The sequence below is a fragment of the Haliotis rufescens genome, unplaced genomic scaffold, assembly GCF_023055435.1.
Source record: "Haliotis rufescens isolate VD_foot unplaced genomic scaffold, xgHalRufe1.0.p SCAF_21, whole genome shotgun sequence".
Taxonomy (NCBI): Eukaryota; Metazoa; Mollusca; class Gastropoda; order Lepetellida; family Haliotidae; genus Haliotis; species Haliotis rufescens.
The window spans coordinates 13,076,579-13,100,909 of record NW_025963902.1 but is presented as its reverse complement, the minus strand read 5'-3'; the positions used below and the strand labels follow the sequence as shown (position 1 = coordinate 13,100,909).

The following is a 24,331-nucleotide window of genomic DNA, read 5'->3' as shown; positions in this document are numbered from 1 at the left end:
AGTTTATTTTGTGGGTTTAGTATTGCTTCTAGAGTTAGAGCCTTGTTTAGATTGAGGGTGGTTTGTAATGCGGTTCGATGTGTTAGGTAGTGTGTGCAGTGGATGAGTGCGTGTTCTGGGGTTTCTGGTTGTTTGCAGTGTTTGCAGTGTGTTTTTTAATTTTTTTAGGTGGTTATTTAGGTTGGTGTGTCCTGTTTGGAGTTTAGTGATTACTCTGTCGATTTTTTTGGATGGATGGAGAATTTTTGGTTTGGTTAGTGGTTTGCTGAGCACTTTTTTTATTTGGCTATCTGAGTTTAGATATAGGTTATGCCATTTTTTTGTGATTTTTTGCTTGTTTACACTTTTAATTTCTGATTTTGAGATGGGTAAGTTTAAGCTTATTTCTGGGATTTTGAGGGATAGTTTAGCTGCTTTATCGGCGTTTTCATTACCGTATATTCCTACGTGGGCGGGTATCCACAAGAAGGTTATTTGTTTGCCTGCCTTAGTTAGGTCGTTGGAGCTTTTAAGTATTTGATTTATTAATTTAGGTCGGTTTTTGGTATTTTTGTTTTGGAGGGCTTGCAGTCCACTTAGGGAGTCGGTAAGTATTAGGATTTTTTTGTGGTTTTTGGATCCTTGATTATGGAGGGCTGAGGCCATGCCCATTAGTTCTGCCGTGAATATTGATTGGTTGTTTGGGAGTCGGAAGGATTGTGTGGTTTTAGTTGGTTGTGTGGTATGGACTCAGTTCATTGCCGTGGCTCTTAAGGCCATTTGCGTTCCACTGTAGTAAAACTTACTTACTTACTTACTTTGGAGATTTAACGTGCGCTTTCCGACTGATGCGTATTTCGCACACGGGCCCGGCCAAGCCATTTAATGTGTTTCCGAAAGGGGCGAAGGTGGTCTGTGCATCCCAAGAGGGGGGTTTTAGGGGTTGCTTATATAGAATTTGGGAATTTTGGGATTTGGAATAGATGCCGATGGGATTGGGGAGGAGAACTAAGGGAGCTGGGTATGGTGGATGTTTGTTTGTTTATGTGATTTTGATTTGGTAGGTTATTGTGTTTTTAGATGCGTTTTATTAGTTCCGTTTTTATTAAGAATACGCCTAAGGCCTTGAAGTTTTCTAGTTTATTTTGTGGGTTTAGTATTGCTTCTAGAGTTAGAGCCTTGTTTAGATTGAGGGTGGTTTGTAATGCGGTTCGATGTGTTAGGTAGTGTGTGCAGTGGATGAGTGCGTGTTCTGGGGTTTCTGGTTGTTTGCAGTGTGGGCAGTTACCTGTAGTGTGTTTTTTAAATTTTTTTAGGTGGTTATTTAGGTTGGTGTGTCCTGTTTGGAGTTTAGTGATTACTCTGTCGATTTTTTTCGATGGATGGAGAATTTTGGGTTTGGTTAGTGGTTTGCTGAGCACTTTTTTGATTTGGCTATTTGAGTTTAGATATAGGTTATGCCATTTTTTGGTGATTTTTTGCTTGTTTACACTTTTAATTTCTGATTTTGAGATGGGTAAGTTTAAGCTTATTTCTGGGATTTTGAGGGATAGTTTAGCTGCTTTATCGGCGTTTTCGTTACCGTATATTCCTACGTGGGCGGGTATCCACAAGAAGGTTATTTGTTTGCCTGCCTTAGTTAGGTCGTTGGAGCTTTTAAGTATTTGATTTATTAATTTAGGTCGGTTTTTGGTATTTTTGTTTTGGAGGGCTTGCAGTCCACTTAGGGAGTCGGTAAGTATTAGGATATTTTTGTGTTTTTTGGATTCTTGATTATGGAGGGCTGAGGCCATGCCCATTAGTTCTGCCGTGAATATTGATTGGTTGTTTGGGAGTCGGAAGGATCGTGTGGTTTTAGTTGGTTGTGTGGTATGGACTCCGAAACCTGTGTGTTTGGAGGTCGGATCTGAGGATCCGTCCGTGTAAATGTGACACCAATTTGGCCAATTTTCGTGTATGTATGCTAGTGTGGTAGTTTTAGCTATGTTTGGGTCGGTTTGTTTATTTATTTGGCTAGCTAGTGTTGTGTCTATTTTGGGTATTTTAAGTTTAGGGGTGAAGATATTTGATTGTTTGCAGTTTTGTTTAAGATTTTTAATTTGGTGTTCATTTAGGTAGTTTGTTATTCTTTGGGATATTGGGGTAAGTAAGGGGTGTTTGCGAGCTAGAGCTTGGTTTTTGGGGCTGATGTTTTGGTTTATTAAGTTTTGGATGAGAGGGTTTGATTGGGACGCGGCCCAGAAATTTAAGCTTAGCTGTTCCCTGCGTAGACTTAGTGGCATTTCTCCTGTTAAGGCCTGAAGTGAGGTGTAGGAGGTGCCATGTTGGGTGCGTGTAATTAGTTTGAGAGCCTGATATTGTATTGAGTCAAGTTTTTTAGATAGAGAGTTGTTTAGGGTGTTGTATATGGCGCAGCCGTAGTCTAGTTTTGATCTAATTAGTGATATGTAGAGAGAGAGGAGGGTATCTTTGGATGCTCCCCAGTTAGAGCCAGTTAGGCATCTTAGGGTGTTTAGGTCTTTACTGCATTTAGTTGTTAGGTTTTGGATGTGAGCATCCCAGGTGAGATGTTCATCGAAAATAAGTCCTAAGAATTTGGTTTGTTTTTGAAATTTGATTGTTTGATTGTTTAGCTGGAGGATTGGGGAGGCGGGTTTCATGTTTTTATGTTTGAATACTATTCCTGTTGTTTTTTCTGAGTTAAGGGAGAAGCCCCATTTGTCAGCCCATTGTTGTATTTTATTAAGAGATTTTTGGAGTAGATTTTGGGCCATGTTCATGCTTTTAGTGCGGATCCAGATGGCTCCATCATCCGCGAATTTTGATGTGTTTACTTTAGGGGATAGGCCCTCGAATAGATCGTTTATCATTATATTGAAGAGGGTGGGGCTGAGGATACTGCCCTGTGGAGTACCATTTTCTAGGGGACATTGGTCCGATAGAGTTTGGTCTATACCCACGGTTATTTTACGATTGTTTAGGAAGTCCTGGATGTAGTTTATTATCTGACCTTTGAGTCCTATTTTTTTAAGTTTTTGTATTAGCCCATCGTGCCATACCATGTCGAAAGCTTTAGAGAAGTCTAAGAAGATGCCTGTGGTATATTGTTTATTTAGTTGTCCTGTCTTAATATCTTGTTCTAGTCGGGCGAGGTTATCTAGGGTTGAGCGGCCAGGAGTGAAACCGCTTTGATCTGGGTTTATGATGTTATTTTGGGTTAAGTAATGTTGTAATCTATTTTTAGCCATTGATTCCATTAATTTACATAAGTTTGAAGTTAGGGATATTGGCCTATATGAGTTAGCTTGATTAGCTGGTTTATTAGGTTTAGGGATTGGTATGACTAGGGCCTGTTTCCAGGGAGTAGGAACCTGTCCGTTTAGGTAGATGAGATTGTATAGTTTGAGTAGTGCCTGGAGTAGTTTTAGGGGGAGTTTTTTAATTATTTGGTAAGAAGTTAGGTCTAATCCTGGGGCTGTGCCCTTTTTCCTGTTTTGGATTACGTAGAGGAGCTCCTCCATCGTGTAAGGTTGATTTATTTCTAGATTGTTATTGTTTGGTTCTTTTGTGGGTTTGTTTTCTGTTTTAAGTTTATCTTGGAATTTTTTACTGAAGTTGGTGTTACTGCTAACGGCCGAAAAGTGGTTGGCGAGATTATTTGCTTTTTGGGCGGGGTTGGTTGAGTTGTCAATGTTAGGGTTTTTTTTATGTTGTTTTAAGCCTCTGATTGCGTGGATTTTGCGCCAGACCATTCTGGCATCTGTACGGTTATTTATACCTTCGCAGAATTTTTTCCAGTCTCTACTTTTGGCTATTTGGACTAGTTTTTGAACCTGGTGGTTTAGTTCGTGGGCTATGTTTAAATATTTGTAGTCGCGTTTTGCTTTATTGAAGGCTGATTTACGTTTTCGTCTAGTCTGTTCTATTTCCTCATTCCACCATGGTACCGTCTGTAGTAAAAGCAAGTCCATGGTAATTTATAGATGAGCGCTCATTGAGTTTTAGGGCATACCCTATTTAGGAACTGTTTCTTTGTTCCTTTGTATTTCATTATTTTGGAAGCCAGGTTGAGGATGCAGGTGGCTTTGGCTTTGACACTCATTTTTCTGCTTGCAATTTGGATCAATGCCGTGGCAATGAACTCTACAACTTTGTTTGTGTTCTGAGCCTTTTGTGTACCATGAGCTGGTGTTTTCTTTGCCTGACTGATTCGTTTGCTGTGTTCCTCAGTTTGAGGATTAGAAGGCATGGGGTTTGATTGGGAAGCTTGGGTCTTTTTTCCCTTGCGTTTTGCAGTGGCTTTGTGCCTGTGAGTAGGCGGATCAGTGCTCACAGTTTCGATTGTTTGCTCAGTGCTCACAGATTCCATTGTTTGCTGGGGCGGTCGGGTAGCCTAGTGGTTTAAGCGTTCGCTCGTCACGCCGAAGACCCGGGTTCGATTCCCGACATGGGTACAATGTGTGAAGCCCATTTCTGGTGTCCCCCGCCGTGATATTGCTGGAATATTGCTAAAAGCGGCGTAAAACCATACTCACTCACTCCATTGTTTGCTCAGTAGAGTGATCAGTAGTCGCTTGGGTTTTTTCGCCCTCAGTGGGTTGAATAGATTTGGATTCAGATTGCTGAGTAGGTATTTTATTTATACGTTTGCTGATGAGCAAGCGTTTAGGACATTTCGGCGCCAAGGATGAGTGACCCTCTTTCCTGCAGTTTGTACACCATGTGTTGCAGTTTTCTTTGCAAGAAACTCGGGAACAGTTTTTGCACTTGGGTGGCTGGTTACATGATGTTTTTGTATGTCCATAGAGCATACAATTTGTGCACTGGGTTGGCCTTTTCCTGTATGGCATGGTTTTTATGTCCTTGCCATCTAGATTAAGGTGGCCGGGGACTGACTGTCCAAGTAATGTGAGTATTACTACTCGTGTGTTGTTTGTGCCCATTGATTTGATCCTGAATGCCGACAGGATTGTAGGTTGAGTGACTTTCTTTTGGGCTTGACAGACAATTTGATAAAGCTCGTCGTCATTAATTTTTTTGTCTAGATGTACCGCACATCTGACATTGCTAAGCCACTTTGGGGTATCCCATTTTAGTTTGATTCCGTTTATGCTTTTGGGCATATCAATTGACTCTGTGAGGTTGTCCCCGACAACAACATACCCTCTTCCACACTTATTTATTCGAATAATATTTTTGTGCTTCAGCTCTTTGGCAATATCTTGAGCTGTTAAGATCTTATTAAGATCTTGGGAGAATTCTGCGCTAAAGACTACTTTTTCCCATTTGGTTTGTGGTCTTCTATTTTGTTGTGTCTTTGATTCTGATGAGACCATTTTTTGACTGCATTTAATTAATGAGAGTAGGTTATATCATGGAAGATACACTTGAGGGAGAGGGTTCTACTAATTACCGTACCACAGGAAGAGACCTGTAGACGTGAGCGCGGGGTTGGGGATAAATATTGAGCTAAATCACTTTTGTTTTCACGGGTTTGATTCCCGGCGCTACATCATTTTGGCATTAACAATATATTATTTTCAACGTATATTATAAGTTTTCTAGTCATTTGTTTTTGAGTATTTGTCAATTGTGTTTAGCTAACAAGCAATAATGGTAATACATGGTGACATTTAAACATAAAAAGTCTCACGTAAAACGTAGTAAGTACAAAAGTAAATATGAATATTCAAATCACATAAGGCGGAAAATTGATCAAGTAAAGGGAAGAAGCTTGCCCTTACACGTACTGATTAAGGAATGACACATCATCGTAACATCTAATATAATTATTATACATGTAGCACAACGGTACTTCACTTCTGTAGCACAAAAAATATCACCCCGAATTACCGTGTAACGGTTAACCCGTTGTTTTCAGACGTTCCACTCAGACAAATAAATCAGGTGTGACAGTTACCGGTTATAAAGAGTTGATACATACTGACTTCCTACCTATTCAGTAAAATAGCACGAGGGAAGTACCACAAGGCCAGGACATTATAATAAAGATAAAACAACACAAAATAAAATGAGGCTCGTAAATGCAAGCATAACATATAAAATGACTCTTGTCAAATATATAGTAGACTCCATAGAGATGTGTTGCAAAAGAAGATAGATAATCTGCTACAACATGACACTACATCTTTCTGGAAATTGTTAAAACGTGGAACAAGGAATGATAAATCACCACCTATTGATGAGCTTTTTGAATATTTTAGGGCACGGAATGAAAATAGTGAGATTAAAACAGATACGAACATTGACTTTAATACAGACTCACATGATACTGTTCTGAATCAGCCAATAACAACACCTGAAATATTGCATGCTATATCACAGCTGAAACACAACAAGGCAAGTGGAATAGACAACATCATAAATGAATATATCACAAGTACACAACATATTATGCTTAAAACTTATGAACTTTTGTTTAACAAGATACTTGACAGTGGACATTTCCCAACAACATGGCTAAAAGGAATCATAAAACCAATTTACAAATTTAAAACAAAGGAGACATTAATAATCCAGAAAATTACCGGCCGATTACATTAGTCAGTTGTCTGAGTAAACTATTCACCTCGTTTCTTAATAACAGACTTACCACATTTTTGGACTCAATAGATGCTATATCAGAAGTGCAAGCAGGATTTAGGAAGGGATATTCGACAATGGACCACATATTTACTCTTTATAGCCTAATAGACATCTTGAAGAATCGAAAACAAAAATTATTCTGTTGTTTTATTGACTTTGAAAAAGCATTTGACAATATTTGGAGAATTGGACTTTGGGGTAAACTTATTAAAGAAGGTATACACGGTAAATGTCCTCAATATGTATAAAGGAATTAAATCGTGTGTGACTAACAAAGATGAAACAAGTCCAATGTTCTCATGTACTAAAGGTGTCAGACAGGGAGAGAACTTATCACCTCTTCTCTTCTCCATCTTCCTAAATGACCTTGAACCTTTTCTTATATCTCAAGACTGAAGGTATAACTGTTAATAATGACTGCCAAGAATCAATTATAACTACATCGATAGTTTTTTTTTGCATTATTATACGCCGATGATACAGTACTAATAGCAAACTGTAAGGAAAATCTACAGAAACTACTAGATTGATTCACACAATACTGCAAACACTGGAAATTGAAAATTAACGTAAAAAAGTCCCAAGTAATAATTTTTGGAGGAATCAAGAAACACTACGAAACCAAATTCTCTCTGTGCAATAAACAATTAGAAAACGTAAAAGCATACAAATACTTAGGTATTATATTTAATAAAATCTGTACATTTAATATAAACAAGAAAGAACTGTGTGAGAAGGCAGCAAAGGCAGTCCATTTTATCTTAACCAAATCTAGATATTATAATTTATCTATAAGTTGTCAGTTAAAAGTATTTGATGCTATTGTTCTACCAATTTTAATATATGGATGTGAAGTATGGGGTTTTGAAAATTTATCAATGATTGAAAATGTACATTTATCTTTTTTAAGAAAACTAATTCCTGTAAAGAAAAGTACATCTTTATATATGATATACGGTGAAACAGGCCAAAAACCTCTGTATATTACTGTCATGACAAGAATCATCACTTTTGGGGGAAGATTGCTATCTGGAAAAGCCTCCAAACTTTGATTAATTGTGTATAAAAATTTGTATTATAACTACACTGTAAATAATCAACACCAAAATTGGCTAAAGTTTGTGAAACATATTCTTGTTATGACAGGTAATAACAATGTTTGGATAAATCAGTCATTTTCATCCGTTGATTGGCTTACATGTGTGATTAGAACTTGTTTGGAAGATCAGTTTATACAACGGTGGAATTCTGATGTCACAAATTCAAGTAAAGGAAATTTTTATAAAGTCATTAAAGATAATATCTCACTGGAAACATATCTGTGTAATTTACCAAAACGAGTGTACACATACCACTAATACTTTTCAGAACTTCTTGCCATTATTTACCGATTGAATGTGGAAGATGGAATCGCACACCTTTATTAGATAGAAAGTGTACTGTTTGTAAAAGCCAAGACATTGCGGATGAATATCATTATATTTTTAAATATGCATATTTTAAAGAAGTAAGACAAATACACATACAAAAGACTCTTATTGTACATCCATCTATGTTTAAACTTCAACAGATGTTTCATTGTAAAATTAATATCTTCTTGAAAAAATTATCAAAATATTGTAAAATAGTAATGGCTACATTTAAATAACTATTATAGCTGCCATTACTATTATTATACGTCACATCTCCTGTTAAACCTCAACATGCTACTTTGTGTAGCCTTGGGCGTAATAAAGTTCTGTTCTGTATGATTACGCATGATTACATGGCTGTATCGACGAAATACAAGACTGTTTTACTCGACGTAAAAGCTATCACTGATGATGATAATATATGAATGTTATTGTAACAAGCGCAGCGTGTGGAGAAAGATTTAAATACGTTTTACACAGTAACATGTTTCAACACCTTTTGATACAGTGAAATTAGAGACATTTAACGATAGTAGCATATAAACACTTGAATTGAAAGGTCAAGAAAAAGATATATTTCTTATGATAGAAGGTCCACAAGGGTATTCAGAAAAGAACCCTAACTCGTTTCGACAAAAATAGTTCTCTTGATATTCAATAGCGGACATTTCCCCACACCCAAGTTTTTGCTGGTTATTTTGTAAAAGGTAACGAGAGGATGTTTGGTGGGGGACTTGACGTATCTTTTCAGAGGGTGTTACCCTGGCATTACTCACTATTTATTGGAGGATACTGGGAATGAATATAGACTGTCATGTTGTCTGACTGTAGCTAGGATTTGTCATCTTAACAATCACTGGGTGTGACCATGTGAACAGTTTCACATTAGGGGTTGTGATTTTTACGATTGCCCAAATGATCCTGCTGAGTATTGGAGCTTGCCAAAGGTAACATTTTATTATTAGAGGAAATTGGTAGTAAATACTTAATACTATGTAGACAGGATATTTTCAGGATGTTTAGCCCCTTTCTTCCCCTGTGTGTAATTCTGATGGAAAGAAGTCACTCATGCTTTCTATGTAAAAGAAGATCAGACTTGGTTAGAATCTGTGTTTATCTGTAACAACTTCCAACTGGTGACATTTCAGTGAACTTGGCAAGTGGTGGTGAATTTTGATATTCATATGATTATAACCTGTCAATTTGTACATAAATTTGTGTTTAAATCATAAATATTCAAAGGGACTGTTCCCTACACACGTTCAAATCTTAATTAATAAACATTATTTTATTGTATGGATTATATAAAGATTATAAAGTATATGTTTGACATTTGGCGTGCATGAAAGATGGGATTAAGGGAGAAAGAAATAGTTTCCAAAAATATTCCAATAGCAAAAGGAGGCAATTGGAAATGGCTGAACCTGTAGAAAGCATTTAATCCGTGACAGATGTGACAGATCTCACTGGGTGACATCCAACAGGCCTATTACCTTGTGATCACGTGAGCGTTTTTCTTAACAGTTTAGAAAAAGATAAGAAATTTGAAGTGAGCTACATTGGAAAATGAGAGAAGAAATTGATAGTCAATGTTTTTTATCATAAAAAAACCTCTCTGTTCAGTAAACAACAGTTGCTATTTTAGTACTTTCAAGAGGAATCCCAAACCGACTCTTACTCTGTTATGATATATTATGTCAAAGTGAAAACAAAAAACATTAACATGCAACAAAGATTTTTTATTGTTATTTTGCTTATTGTTGATATGCATGTGTTCATATTAATGAAAACATATACTATATGAACTATAATATGCTTCCGTGTGTGAATGCGTGTAATACTTGAATATTGGCTACCCAGTTCTCACAATACTTTATATGAAGCCAAATTTTGTGTTTAATTAACCTTATCTCTAATGTCAGTGACTGATTTCAAACCGCATGTCTTGGTGTCACACAGCCAGTGTCCCAACTCTCGTGTATCTACATTAATGTTTCACCCTCGCGATGTAACGTTCTAACATTTCAGGGCATTGACATCATCTTATACACAACATATGCGTTTCTGGACATATTATCTTTCGGTTTCCATAGCCTGTACTGTCTTAAAATTGACTTTATGAGTCTTCGAATGTTACGTCTAGTACACAAACAGGACCGTTTAGCCTATGTAAGTGAGTGAGTGAGTATGGTTTTACGCCGCTTTTAGCAATATTCCAGCAATATCACGGCGGGGGACACCAGAAATGGGCTTCACACATTGTACCCATGTCGGGAATCGAACCCGGGTCTTCGGCGTGACGAGCGAACGCTTTAACCACTAGGCTACCCGACCGCCCCTAGCCTATGTAAGGAATGTAGCAGTCAGTGGATCTTTCAGTTTGTTGACTTACTGTTGGTAATATCCGTCTTCCTTTAGCAAATAAGGGGATAGTTAGTAACACAAAAATACGATATACAACGAAATTTTGTCACAACTATCACAAAATCATTCGACACTGACACCGCACCAAACCCCGCGGTAGACTGGACACAGTTATGTGCGCACTGATTATATAATCCCTACCGACAGGATGGGTTGGTAGTTCGGCCTGTTGTCTAATGAATGCTGGGTGGCGCCTATGATCTCGCCTCCAACCATGCATGTAGTGGAAGTAAAAGATGATCAGGATGGCCTGGAAATAAACAAGATTCTTTCTTGTTGCATATCAAGGCACCAATTCATCTGTCATTGGGGTTTTGGAATGTATGTGTAGCCCAGTGTATCCACAATTAACTAGAATGTTTCATATCTACAAGCCTGGTATTTGTTTAATTGCGTCTGTGTGGTTTATCAACGCTTGTATAACGCTTGCGTCTGTGTGGTTTATCAGCGCTTGTATAACGCTTGCGTCTGTGGTTTATCAACGCTTGTATAACGCTTGCGTCTGTGTGGTTTATCAACGCTTGTATAACGCTTGCGTCTGTGTGTTTTATCAGCGCTTGTATAACGCTTGGGTCTGTGTGGTTTATCAACGCTTGTATAACGCTTGCGTCTGTGTGGTTTATCGACGCTTGTATAACGCTTGCGTATGTGTGGTTTATCAACGGTTGTATAACGCTTGCGTCTGTGTGGTTTATCAACGCTTGTATAACGCTTGCGTCTGTGTGGTTTATCAACGCTTGTATAACGCTTGCGTATGTGTGGTTTATCAACGCTTGTATAACGCTTGCGTCTGTGTGGTTTATCAACACTTGTATAACGCTTGCGTCTGTGGTTTACCAACGCTTGTATAACGCTTGCGTCTGTGTGGTTTATCAACGCTTGTATAACGCTTATTCACGCTTGGTGTGGCAGACAGAAATTCAACATTATTATAGCATCAGCAGGGATAAGATAAGAAGATCATAATATGTATGTTCAAGTTACTTCTTTGATAGGCATGTATAAGTTGCAGTACTAAGTAAGGATAAGATTTATGGATGAACAACTTCTTTAAAACAATTAAGAGCGACGTTTCGGTGTTGGTAAATTTGCATGATAACGATGTTAGAACCTACACCGAAATGTCACTCTTATTTCTAATAAAGAAGTTGTTCATCCATAAATCTCATCCTTACTTATGTTTAAGTTTCATGGGCAGCAAGCTAGATTATTTACATCAAGACAGTGCAAATAGTGTGTTTAATAAAAGAAAACACCCCTTGTTGTACTATTAAACAAACTGTGGACATATTCGCTTATTGTAATAACATCTAGGTAACAAATGATATCTATTTCTCAAATCAACTTGAGGATTCCCGTGGATTTTTCTCTATTACAGAAATCGTTCCGCTTCATTAGTCTTTTGAAAGTACTGTCCCTCCGATCCAGTTTCTTGTTGTAAGTGAGGTGGTTGGGCGTTGATTTTCTCAGATGTGGAAGTTGAGGTGAATCAAAGCAAGATGTAGATACACAAACCAACATCAGTAACATACTTGATGCCACGCACGTATGGTAGACATTCACGTCACGCGAAAGTCCAGGGCCAGCGACGTGCCTTGCGTGCTACATAGGCTTGCCCTGTTTTTGAAATCGTATTGTGATATGTTCTGTACAAGAAAACATTGACAGTCCATACTATCTGCACAAGAACACATTGACGGTCCATAGTATCTGTCGAAGAAAACATTGACGGTCTATATTATCTGTACCAGAAAACATTGACAGTCCATACTATCTGTACAAGAACACATTGACGGTCCATAGTATCTGTCGAAGAAAACATTGATCATCTATAGTATCTGTACTGGAAAACATTGACGGTTCATATTATCTGTACAAAAAAACATTGACGGTTCATAGTATCTGTCGAAGAAAACATTGACGGTCTGTTCTTTCTGTGCTGGAAAACATTGACAGACCTTATTATCTGTACTAGAACACATTGACGGTCCATAGTATCTGTACAAGAACACATTGACGGTCAGTATTATCTGTTCTAGAACACATTGACGGTCCATAGTATCTGTACTGGAAAATATTGACGGTCCATATTATCTGTACTAGAAAACATTGACCGTCCATAGTATCTGTACTTGAAAACACTGACGGTCTATATTATCTGTACTGGAAAACATTGACGGTCCATGGTATCTGTACTAGAACACATTGACCGTCCATAGTATCTGTCGAAGAAAACATTGACAGTCTATATTATCTGTACGGGAAAACATTGATGGTTCATGTTATCTGTCGAAGAAAACATTGGCGGTTCATAGTATCCGTCGAAGAAAACATTGGCGGTCCATAGTATCTGTACAAGAACACATTGACGGTCCATAGTATCTGTACTAGAAAACATTGACGGTCCATATTATCTGTAGGAAAAAACATTGACGGTCCATAGTATCTGTACTGGAAAACTTTGAGTGTCCATATTAACAAAATCCCACAGATTCAGACAATGTAATTTTCACTATCACACGCTTTGTTTTTTTATGCTTTTATAAACAACTACTATGACAGTGCTCTTGTCATAAAACACTGTACGTTGTGATTTACTGTGGATTTCGAGATGATAGTGACATGAAAGTTTGTAATGTACCGAGGTGATGCTTTACGACGGATACGAATTACACAGATACATTAGCCCTGTATTAGCACGTTTGAGAGGCACTTCACGTTTACCAACTGATTGAGTCCGGCTTTCGACGTATACGATATGTACTGAGTGGGCTGACCAGAGCTGCTTCTACCGAGTCCCTTCAATGCTTGATTGTAACACAAAGGGTAAGCACCAGTTTCTTTTTGTTGGATATTACAGATTTGTAAATGGTAATAAAAGCTAACAGAATTCGTTCTAGCACACGCAAACGCCTGGGGATAAGCGACAACTATTAGGAAGATACGAGTTGATCCTCGTCTCTGCCTCGTTCAGTAATGGGCGCCATGGGGACTTGAACGTCATCCGAACGCATTATTATCAAATCTAAACTTAACGAACCATAGAATTAGACCTCGACTCATTGAAAGCAGTTCACTGATGTAAGCTCACACTTTAAGACACGGTCCATGTGTAGCAGGGCGTGGTGTCACACCAAACAGTTGACATCTTCACCGCCTGCTGACGAGGTCTTAACTTTATTGGTCTCGTTAACTTTTTCAATTACATAGATCAATAATTTATTCGTACAAAACTGTTAGGCAACAGGCCAATAGTATACAGCATTTAGGAAGCGGTTTTATACAACATACTCGTAAACTTATTTCTAACTGACATCGCATGATACATATATATTGACAAATTGCGTATAACATCAAGTTTAACTGAAGATATTAGAGTGACAAATTTGTGGATACTTGGATTCCCAAAAAGCTGTCTTTTTAAGTATATACGTCTTAGATTATCACATGTGTGGAATATTAACAGGAAGTGATATCCATCTTCAATAAGATCTAGACTACACTGATTACAAAATCTACACTGTCTACATATATATAATCACTATCTTTAGTGATCTTTTCGCGATTCCGAGCCTTGCGCATTACCATTGTCACCACCTGGTTGAGTGGCTTCCTTCCATCAACGTGAAAGGATTACCCACAACCAATTTCCTCTAATAATAAACTGTTACCTTTGGTATCCCTTGCAATACTCATTATGGTCATTGGGCAACTGTTAACATCACAAACCCTAACGAGATTCTGTGTACATGGTCACACCCGGTGATTGCGAAGATCTCAAATTCTATCAAAGTCAGACAACACGGCTGTTCATTTTCATTACCAATCTTCTCTTAGAATTAGTTATACATACTAGAATCCCACACAAACATTTCTCTTATTAATTCTTACAAAATACAAAACAGAAAGTGAGGAGTGGGGAAATGGGACACATCCCTACATGAAAAAATAAGACAGTAGTAGTGGGGACATCTCTATCATAATTGTACTATCTAAAGCATAAATTTGCGTACGAAAAGCGTAATATTTGCAATCACCTGGAATGACTCATGTTGGCAAAACTTAAAACGTATATGTCCGCAATCAACAAACAATGACTTCATTAATGGCGAACATTTATATTTTTACCAACCCGCGACAATCGTGTCAACGGTTATCTCCCATTAGTTAGACAGCAAGTTGTTAGACAAGCAGTTGTCAGACACTGAAGTAGGGGATTAATTAGGACAGTAACCACAACAATGGTACAGTCCTACTTAGTGAGGGATTAATTAGGCATGTCTCAAGGTTCATGGTTTGATCTTTCTCTACTTATTTTCTACTCATTTATTGTTGTAGTTATTTACTAGATTGCTACTTCAGTTGCATGTTGTACTCTGATTATAAGTTATTATGTTAATCCAATATGTAGTGTCTGATCTTTAAAAATTGTGGAAAATGAAGAACTTCTCAACTAGACTACTACTCAAGTTACACTTGCACTTAGCTGCTTGTTATAATAACATTCTTACCATAAAACAATTAATCTTTTACAATCAATTTGTCAGAGTCTACTCAGTTTAACCAACTGTGATATAAATATCACTACTTGCAGGCCCTGCATAACCAACAATCTAAAAACAACAATAAAATCCTAATTCTCATCGACTCCCTTAGTGGACTACAGTGCCCTCCAAAACAAAAATACCAAAAGACGACCTAAATTAATAAACCAAATACTCCACCGACCTAACAAAAGCAGGCAAACAAATAACCTTCTTGTGGATCCCCGCCCACGTAGGAATTTACGGCATCGAAAGCGCCGATAAAGCAGCTAAACGATCCCTCAAAATCCCAGAAATAAGCTTAAACTTACCCATCTCAAAATCGGAAATTAAAAGTGTAAACAAACAAAAAATAACCAAAAAATGGCATAATCAATATCAAAACTCAAATAGCCAAATCAAAAAAGTGCTCAGAAAACCACTAGCCAAACCTAAAATCCTACACCCCTCTAAACAAATTGACAGATTAATTACAAAACTCCAAACGGGACACACGAACCTAAATAATCACCTGAAAAAAATTAAAAAACACACCACAGGCAACTGCCCCCACATTGCAAACAACCCGAAACCACAGAACACGCACTCATCCACTGCACCCACTATTAAACACACAGACCCACACTACAAACCACCCTCAATCTAAATAAGGTTCCTACTCTAGATGAAATACTAAACACTCAAAATAAACTAGAAAACTTCAAGGCCCTAGGCGTATTCCTAATCAAAACAGACCTAATTAAGCGCATCTAAAAACTAATTAATCTACTAATCCAAAATCCAATAAACATACAAACACCCACCTCACCCAGCTCCCTTACTTCCCTCCTCCGGCCACCTCGGCATTTATTCCAAATTTAAATATTCCAAAAATTCAATATAAGCAACCTCTAAAAGCCCCCTCTTGGGTTGCACACACCACTTTCACCCTTTTCGGAATACACTAAATGGTCCGACAGGGTCCGTGTGCGAAATACGCTACAGTCGGAAAGCGCACGTTAAATCTCCTATATCAGTCAGTCAGTCAGACCATGGTAGAATGGCCCAAAACCTACTTCAAAAATCTAAAAACAAAATACTGCAATGGGCTGACAAATGGGGCTTCTCCCTTAACTCGGAAAAAACTACAGGAATAGTATTTAAACACAAAAACATGAAACTCGCCTCCCCAAAACTCCAGCTAAACAATAAACCAATCCAATTCCTAAAACAAACCAAATTCTTAGGACTTATTTTCGATGAACATGTCTCCTGGGACGCTCACATAAAAAATCTAATAACTAAATGTAGCAAAGATCTTAATACGCTAAAATGCCTAACTGGCTCAAACTGGGGGGCCTCCAAAGACACCCTCCTTTCACTCTATATATCACTAGTTAAATCTAAAATAGACTACGGATGTGCCATATACGACACCCTCAACCAATCCCTAAGCAAAAATCTAGACTCAATCCAATATCAGGCTCTAAAACTAATAACACGCACTCAACATGGCACCTCCTACACTCCAGGCCTCAAGAGGAGAACTGCCACTAAATCTACGTAGGGAACATTTAACCCTAAATTTCTTGGCCGCGTCTCAATCCAACCCCCTAGTTCAAAACCTAATAAACAGCCCCAATATAATATCAGCCCCAAAAACCAAGCCCTAGCTCGAAAACACCCTCTACTTACTCCAATATCCCAAAGAATAACCAATTACTTAAATGAACACCAAATAATACAATCTTAAACAAAACTGTAAAAAATCAAATATCTGCACCCTAAAACTTAAAACACCCCAAATAGACATAACACTAGCTAGCACAATAAATAAACAAACCGACCCAAACATAGCAAAAACTAGCACTAGCATACATACATGAAAATTGGCCAAATTGGTGTCACATTTACACAGACGGATCCTCACATCCGATCTCCAAACACACAGGTTTCGGAGTCCACATCACACAACCAACTAAAGCCACACAATCCTACCGACTCCCAAACAATCAATCAATATTCACGGCCGAACTAATGGACATGGCCTCAGCCCTTCATAATCAACAATCTAAACAACAAAAAATCCTAATACTTACCGACTCGCTCAGTGGACTACAAGCCCAAAAACCGCCCTGAACTAATAAATCAAATACTTAAAAGCTCAAACGATTTAACTAAGGCAGGCAAACAAATAGTATTCATTTGGATCCCCGCCCACGTAGGAATATACGGCAATGAAAACGCCGATAAAGTAGCTAAATTATCCCTTAAAATCCCAGAAATAAGCTTAAACCTACCCATCTCCAAATCAGAAATTAAAAGTGTCAACAAACAAAAAATCACCAAAAATGGCATAACCTATATCAAAACTCAAATAGCCAAATAAAAAAGGTTCTAAAAAAAACCCTAACCAAACCAAAAATTCTACATCCGAAACAATCGACAGAGTAATTACTAAACTAAACTAAACTAAACAGGACATACCAACCTAAATAACCACTTCAAAATAATAACAAAAAACACGCAACAGGAACCTGCCCACATTGCAAACAACAAGAAACCCCAGAACACGCAGTCATACACTGCACCCACTACCTAACACACCGAACTACACTACAAACCACCCTAAATCTAAATAAGGCTCTTACTCTAGAAGCAATCCTAAACCACAAAATAAAATAGAAAAATTCAAAGCCTTAGGCGTATACTTAGTCAAAACAAGACTAATAAATCGCATTTAAAACCCCAATAAACTACCAAAACCAGACCACATAATCAAACTAACAAACTTCCATACTCTGGTCCCATAGTTCGCCCCCCAAACCCTCTTGGCATTTTTTCCAAATTTCCAAATTTCCAAAATTCTATATAAGCAACCACTAAAACGCCCCTACTGGATTGCCAAAAACTTTTTCCCTTTTTCGGAAACACATTAAATGGCTTGGCCGGGCTCGTGTGCGAAATACTCTGCAGTCGGAAAGCGCACGTAAAATCTCCAATATAAGTAAGTAAGTAAGACCATGGTAGACCGTGTGCGAGATACGCTAAATGTAATTTATTACATGTGGAAAGCGCACGTTAAATCTCCGAATAGACCCAGACCCAAACCCTGGTAGCATTATCAGAATGGCTGGGTTAAGGAAAGTGGAACATATTATGTCACAGAGAGGCACGCCTCAGATTCTTCTGCATGGATATCTCTACAACCGAAATCGAGAAAGACAGACCAGCACCCACTGGAGGTGTGTTATCAAGAAAATGAGTTAAATTATGTGTCATGATATATGAAAGAAATACATTTATGTATTTGCGAAACAACATGAGTTTTTAAGTAAGGGAATATATTCTCGCCCATGGGCCAAACCTTTTTCTCGCCCATGGGCGAAATATTTCAGTTTCGCTATAAAATCGTTGAATTAAGTTAAAATGAGTTACATTTTGTGTCATGATACTTGAAAGAAATACATTTATATATTTGTGAAACAAAAACATGAGTTTTAAGTAAAGGAACATGTTCTCGCCCAAGGGCGACATAGCGTAAATATTGAGTTTTTGAACATTTTTTTGAACATTTTTTCTTCCTTAGTATGTTCCCGTGAAAACAGCAAGTTTATTTTTGTAAATACCTTTGACCGAGACTGGGCAAAGACTGTAGAGTTTCTTGACTATTGGGTTTCCAGAACTAAAATGCGACGTGTTGTATATATATATCTGATGTAACAGCCAAATCTGAGATGAACGTTTATAAAATAAGTACATCTGACTTAAAAAGTCTTTTTGTTTTGTTATATCTTGATGTTTAGCTATGGGTCATTCCATTATCAATCAAGGTAACAGCATTTCACTTTGTTGTGCACTCAACCAGAAAAGTTGTTATTTTAAGGTGCCTAACAGCTGGCTGTCTAACTAATGGGATTACACCGTGTCAACTCGGTGTTCCCCTAGCAATAAACACGCATCTAAATTCACTACTGTTCTACTGTCGGCTAGTCCCAATGGCTAGACTGGACCCTCGTGGAATGGGCCATGCCATAAAAGTCCAGCAACCAAACACTAATTAAGACGGTCCGACCTTGTGTTTATGGTCTGGTGAACACAGGTCAATGGCTCCTCATTAACTCAAGATTCACATCTCACTGTTTTGTTTTATCTCACTATTCATTTGATACATTTGTCAAATTCAACTGAAACCTGGTCCCGCGTTACATGCATGGCACACGCATGTGCAACGAGTGACCCACGCGTGCTCAACGGGTTGCACACGCGTGTTCAACGGGTGCTGAACCCGTGTGAACTTCTAGGTATTGTACATATTGCTCCCTTTTCACTTCCCAGTCTTCTTGAATTGGGTCAGGCTTGATTTGGTTGCCTGTTTTGAGGTGGTGCAAGGATTCCATGGCTTTGCCCATGTTTAAAGTGAGCTAGATACTAAGAGTTTGGTAGGTCTTCATCTTTCACCACACAATTTGAACAAAAAAGTAGTTGCTGCATAACAACGTACAGCAGAACTCAGGCCATACGACGGCCCGTAAACAAATCAGACAATCAAATGAAGGACCTGTTAATCCAGAGACACGAATGCACGTTTGCTGATTTTGGTGAAACTAAAAACGATTTGTTAATTTTGAATTACATCTGCTGTTTACAAGTGTAGAGAGTCTACTGCTTATTAGTGAAGAAAAAATGTTTGAGATATATGTTCCTTTTGCAACAGGAGGGAACAGTTGTAATGTCTCTGCCCATTTGCAAACATTTCTTTATACAGTACAATATACCATTGTACCATATGTTCCCGTGTCCTTGTCAGATGAACAATTGACTTACCTTTGCGTGTGTTTGTGACCGGTGCCTCCAGTGAAACAGGATATGCTCACCTTTTCGCCAACACCTGGTATCATCACTGTTTGATAGTGATGCATAAACACATGTTCATGATACAGTAAAAATCCTATAATCGACCTGCTTTCGTGACAATGGAAAAGGTTTTATCGCTTATGTCGTAAGAGGCGACTAACGGGATCGGGTGGCCATGCGCGATGACTTAGTTGATGCATATTATCGTATCACGATCGATAATCGATAATCATGTCATTCCCTTGATTGGCTCGTCCAGACTCGATTCTCTACAGACCACTGTCATAAAGTTGGAATATTGCTGAGTGTGGCGTTATACAACAAACAAATCAAACAAACAAACAAATCAAGATCTGCAGCACCGCGGGCTTCCCCATCACCAAGCTGAGATGCATTGGTATAACTAAGCCTCTGTTCAAAGTAAACCCAACTCGCTCCATGTTGCTATTTAAATCGTTTGTTCCTTGGAACGAGTAGCTATCATGAACATAATACTACATCTTCAACTAATCGGAGAGTAGGATGAACTGAACAAACTACACAACCCAGATTCTTTCACTGCTTCACAGAGACAAGTACTGCATGACCAATGACCCGTTAATGTGCGCTCAAGGATGAAATGTTACCACGACGATTTTTGCACTAAATAGTGTTAACACTACCTCAAATACGACGTCAAATGCCGAATAAAAACAAATTTTTATGTACTTTTCCAATCCTACCTCATTGTGGTTTTTTCACTGAAAATAATGGAAGGGTCTAACTAGGAGTTTTTTTGTTTTATTTGAGACAGAAATGCGTAAACAAAGCGATAGAAACACGGAAAGATGTTCAATATGATCACGTTTTTCCAGGATTTTGGTTTCTTCTAAGCCTTTCGAGACTATATGATTACCAAAGTACTAGTTGTTACCGGGGGCACGGATGGCCCGGTCGTCTAAGGCGCCGCGATTCGCGATTCCCTTGGGCACGCCAGAAACCTATGATTGTGGGTTCGAATCCCGGTTCGCCCCGATTATGTTTCTAGGTTTGTCAGCACCATACCCGTGCTCGTGGGTTTCACCGAAGTGGTAAACGTCTGGGACCTGCATCACTTCGGGCTTTCCTCCCACATTAAGCTGACACGCCGCAATATAACTGGAATACTGTTAAAAGCGGCGTTAAACCCAAATCACTCACTCACTCACTAGTTGTTACCACTAGAAGAAGAGATGAGACAAATAAATTATAATCAATACTACTCCATTGTAAATATAATATGTAAGACAGTTATTTAGGCTTGTAAATGACATAACAACCGGTATGTATGATTTTATATTCGCTATTTAGTCACTTTACCAAGAAAGTATAGGTATGATTTCTGCAAGTATGTTTGTTTTTGGTATTGCAAGCACACTTATAACAGTTGTCTTCACGTTTCAGCTTTCACCTCCAGAGATTCAACAGAAGGTGGCCAGAGAGCATTATGTCTTCCTTTCGTCAAACTTCTTTGCTTCTGTTGGTGGGCGTTGGCGCCTTTTCAATGCTCTTCTTTGAACACGCAGTCCTGCCTCATTTCTCATACATGGTAGTTGATGACAGCAGGGCTGTCTCGTTCAGGTCCAGCCCCAGTCCTGGTAAAACCTTAGTGTACAGATTCAACGGAAGAGAGATGCAACAGCTTCACGAGTTCTGCACTTGGACTGTCCACGTTGACTGTGTTCCTCTGAAGACACCGTCGGGAGAGACGCCGATCCATATACACGACATCGTGGCTGATAAGTGGGTGTCTAAGGACCTAAAACAGAAGGGGGCGTGGGAACCTGGAAACATCAACCTCGTTTTGTCAGAATTAAAAAAAGACCCTGAACTTGGCTTCATGGATTTAGGATCTCATGTCGGCGCCTTCTCCCTGTCAGTGGCCAAGTTCGGGAGGAAGGTGGTATCTGTGGATCCGCTCATAGAGAATGTCCAGAGACTGTGTAAGTCCATTCAGAAAGGTGGCTTCACAGACAGGATGACCATCATATTCAATCCCCTTGGAGCAAACCACTCCTTCGTGAATTTCAAGCCTGATGTTGGCAACGTTGGAGGGACAAGCGTTGTGGCATCGTCTGGGTCTTCTTCTAAATCCCCCTGTGAGGAATCCGCTGACTCGTATACGATCACCCTAGACGATACATTACCCTATCTGCCATTCAAGAAGGCCGTTTTAAAAATGGACATACAAGAGTATGAATATTTTGTTCTCAGAGGTTCAAAAAGGTTTTTCAAAGAGATAGAAGTTCCTGCAATTCTGATGGAATGGGTACTTATGAAAGCAGACATTAATGGGAAAAACCTGGTAGATTTGTTATTAGGATTGCAGTATTCTGCATATGCACCAAGTATCGGGGGTCAGAAATTAGACCCAAATCAGTACAAAAGCTGGCCATATGACGTAATATGGAAGAAGTAGGAACATTTCTTTTCTCAAATTATTAGCGCAGAAAATAACACACTGTCATATTTTGTATAATATTCGACTTGTTCTGAGACAATAACATTTTGAATTAGTGTAAATATATAGTGCTTTTGGGGGATATAGAACTGCCGCAGGTATTCATATCCACTACATATCAATATAAAATGGTATTCACTTACAACATATCCGTAGCTACACATCACATATTCTTTGGTTTACTGGCATGCTGACGTATCTACCAGTTTCTCCTTTAGACGATGTGAGCCACATCGTAGCCTTGCCAAAGCTGCACGAAACTTATTTATAGCGATACAGCCAATATATATATGAATGGTTCAACGCCATTGAGGGTGCAATCGGTGTCTGATACGTAGTTTAAATTTAGAAGAGATTTCCTATGATTATTGAATTTTTTTCGTCTCTTTTATTTACTTGAATGTTACTAAAAAGTAAGTCATAACAATAATAATCTGAGGGGCTCGGAATATGCATCGAGATTAGATATGTTTTTCAGCTACAGGTACAAAACAATTTATATATCTTTAACTTTGAGCCTGAATTTCTGTTTGAAGAAAATCACCTTGCAACAATGTAATTTTTGTGATAGGGAATTTTTATTTTTATTCAAATTGTCTAAAGCATTTCAAGAAATTTAAGGGGCAATTTTTGTTTATAAAATCACAGCAAATTATCGAATACAAAACGCCAACGCCAGAAAATAATCAGTGTCGGTTATCTGCCGAGACACATTCCATTGGATCTGAAGGACAAAATAGGGGGTTGAGATTATATGAAGGGATCACTGAAAATCACTGCAGTAGACAACCTCATTTTATATTTTGTCATTACATACTTACCACTGTAACCCAAATGTTCATTTGTAAATGGGACAAAAAGTGTTCAATAAATATAATTTCGAAACAAACCACCAATTGTGAGGACAAATCTCTTCCAGATTTATCACCTTATTTCAAGCATATTTGTTCAATGTGTTTATTGATAGCATTATTAATAAGGCATGATAAGCGAGGTCAGGACACTAATGGAATTAAGGTGTATTCTTCAAGTAGTATGTATGTTGGATAAGGGCCTGAACGATTATCAGCCTCAAAAAGCAATGTTTATGTCTCATGTTGGTTTCCTAAGTAAGTTGGTTAAACCTAAGTGAAAATGAATAGGAACAAGTGATCAATAAAAGAAATTCACATTTGTGAAAAGGTCATACCAGGCATATACCAAGTTGCAAATTGAATCAGGCGCATTTGGTTCCGTCAGTAACTTAAAGTACAAACGCTCCCTTGCGAGAGAACAACAAAGAACGGGTCAACTGCAGTGAGATAGCGAGGGAACACCCGGGAGCGGGTGTATTGCGGTGAAATAGCGAGAAGCCAAAATTGAGTGAGTCTACTGCAGTAAGATAGCGAGAGATCAACATGGAGTGGATGTACTGCAGTGAGATAACGTGAGGCAAACAGGGAGTGGGCGTACTGCAGTAAAGTGGGTGTACTGCAGTAAGATACCGAGTGATCAACACGGAGTGGGTGTACTGCAGTAAGATACCGAGTGATGAACACGGAGTGGGTGTACTGCAGTAAGATAGCGGGAGAGGGTTTATGCAGTAAGATACTGAGTGATCAACACGGAGTGGGTGCACTGCAGTAAGGTAGCGAGTGATCACCACGGAGTGGGTGTACTGCTGTAAAATAGCGGGAGAGGGTTTATGCAGTAAGATACTGAGTGATCAACACGGAGTGGGTGTACTGCAGTAAGAAAGCGAGGGAGCAACAGAGTGTGCGTATTCTGCAGTAAGAAAGCGAGAAAGCAACAAGGAGTGGGTGTACTGCAGTAAGATAGCGTGAGAGCAACATGAAGTGGGTGTACTGCAGAAAGTTAACGAGAGAGCATCAGGGAGTGGGTGTACTGCAGTAAGATTGCGAGAGAGTAACAGGGTGTGCGTATTCTGCAGTGAGAAAGCAACAGGTAGTAGGCGTACTGCATTGCGATATCGTGAGAGGAACAGGGGTTCGCGTACTGTTGTAAGATAGCGAGAGAGCAACAGGGAGTGGGTGTACTGCAGTCTGTTAGCG

General features: G+C 38.7%; 1 protein-coding gene across 3 annotated transcripts in view; it reads left to right on the top strand.

Annotated features, from left to right (window-relative positions):
- The window catches only part of LOC124128379, a 57,078-nt gene extending 33,779 nt beyond the window's left edge, over window positions 1-23,299 (top strand). For 2 of the 3 annotated variants that reach the window (XM_048401266.1, XM_048401265.1), the window contains exon 2: window positions 21,224-23,299. In XM_048401266.1, coding sequence (XP_048257223.1) covers window positions 21,267-22,238 — 972 coding nt within the window. In that variant the 5' untranslated portion in view covers window positions 21,224-21,266 and the 3' untranslated portion in view covers window positions 22,239-23,299. Of the gene's footprint in view, window positions 1-13,168; window positions 13,248-21,223 lie in introns of those variants that run through there. The other variant, XM_048401267.1, reaches the window with a different exon arrangement.
- The last annotated feature ends 1,032 nt before the right edge of the window (window positions 23,300-24,331 follow it).